This window comes from Myotis lucifugus, unplaced genomic scaffold, assembly GCF_000147115.1.
Source record: "Myotis lucifugus unplaced genomic scaffold, Myoluc2.0 scaffold_4, whole genome shotgun sequence".
NCBI classification, from domain to species: Eukaryota; Metazoa; Chordata; class Mammalia; order Chiroptera; family Vespertilionidae; genus Myotis; species Myotis lucifugus.
Window position 1 is genome coordinate 7,700,627 of NW_005871052.1, and position 1,402 is coordinate 7,702,028.

The 1,402-nt window shown below is 50.6% G+C and overlaps 1 protein-coding gene across 1 annotated transcript in view; it reads right to left on the minus strand.

Annotated features, from left to right (window-relative positions):
* LOC102425388 (germ cell-less protein-like 1) overlaps positions 1-708 on the minus strand; it is a 1,508-nt gene extending 800 nt beyond the window's left edge. The window contains exon 1 of the mRNA XM_006082968.1: positions 11-708. Coding sequence (XP_006083030.1) covers positions 11-708 — 698 coding nt within the window. The remainder of the gene's footprint in view (positions 1-10) is intronic.
* Between the last annotated feature and the right edge of the window lie 694 nt (positions 709-1,402).

The following is a 1,402-nucleotide window of genomic DNA, read 5'->3' on the forward strand; positions in this document are numbered from 1 at the left end:
AGTACATCACTTTTTCAGCATTGTGTACACATCCATCTCCACTTCTATCACTACGAGCTCCGAAGAGACAATGAGCTCTTCCATGATATCCAGGCTGATTTCTCGAATTAGTTCCTCACCACGGTGAGTCATCAGGTTGTGCAGCAGCCACTGAAAGCACATGGTCCTGATGCTTGGGAGGCCGTAGCTCCCGGCAGAGTAGTAGTAGCTGCATACGGTATGGACACTAACCGTTTCCTCCATGATCTCCCCACACTGTTGAATCAGCTCGTCGAGCTGCAGCATGCTGGCCGCGGCCAGGATCGGGACGACTCGGCTGGGCTGAATGAGCACGGAGTCATTGTACAGAGAGCCTAAAGCCTCGTGCAGTGCCTCACGATCAATGTTGTCGTCAGGCATTTGCAACTCTACGGTATTCATGGTTGATTCCCTCCAAGCACCACTGAACATGCTAGCGAAGTAGCCTGACTGGCACAAGTAGACCCTGTGCAAGTTCCACACGGCCCCTAGTGCGCGGATCTGCACGTCACTGCCTTCACCCCTCAAGAAGAGTGCCTCGTAAACGGAACCTGAACTGTCTTTGGTGCGTTTCCGGCGGGGCTCTTGTTCGTGACGCCTTCCTGAGTGGGCCTTCCTTTTGACGCCACCCTGCCTGGGGGTGGAGCCGCCCTCTCCACTCTCCTCCTCCACCTCATCAACTACTGCCATGGCTCCCACTTCCTGCTCCTCCCCACCCGCACCGAGCTGCTCTAGAACATGGGCCCTCCAGAGATATAGCAGCCGACTGGTTATCGCCCCCATGGCCTGTATGTACCTCAGAGCACAAAGGACGCACGCCCTCTCAAGGTGAAGCTTCCACTCGCACTAGTTCAGCCCCGAGGGCTTCTGGGTACAGTTGACGCCTGCTTTCACGCCTGCTCTCGCGCCTGCTAGGAAACAACGCGAGAGTAGGGCATGCGCTACCAGGAAGACCACTCTGTGCACCTTCTCCTACTGTGGCGATTGCTCTGTGGCTCCTTCACGCACTGATGATTTAATAGAGGCCTTTTTGTGTGAGTTTTCCTTCTACTTTCAAGAACACAATCCCGGTTTCCCCCCACTGAAATATTTAGCGGTCTTTTAGAGGGAGAATGAAATCTTGATGCCAGCTTTGTCCTCTAGGCACGTCAACTTCCCGTATTAACTTCTTTCTTTTCTTCAAGATAAATCTGGGTTTTAATCGCAATTTTTCCATGATGACAGTTTTCCTTCTCTTAAAATAGGAATAAAAATAGAATCACTCAGTTTTGCTGTGGAGAGTAGGGATAATATATACAAAAAGCAGGACACGTATTAGACACTCAGCACACAATACATTCTTTATATTAATGGGAAAATAAATATGCAGGATTTTTTAAATTGC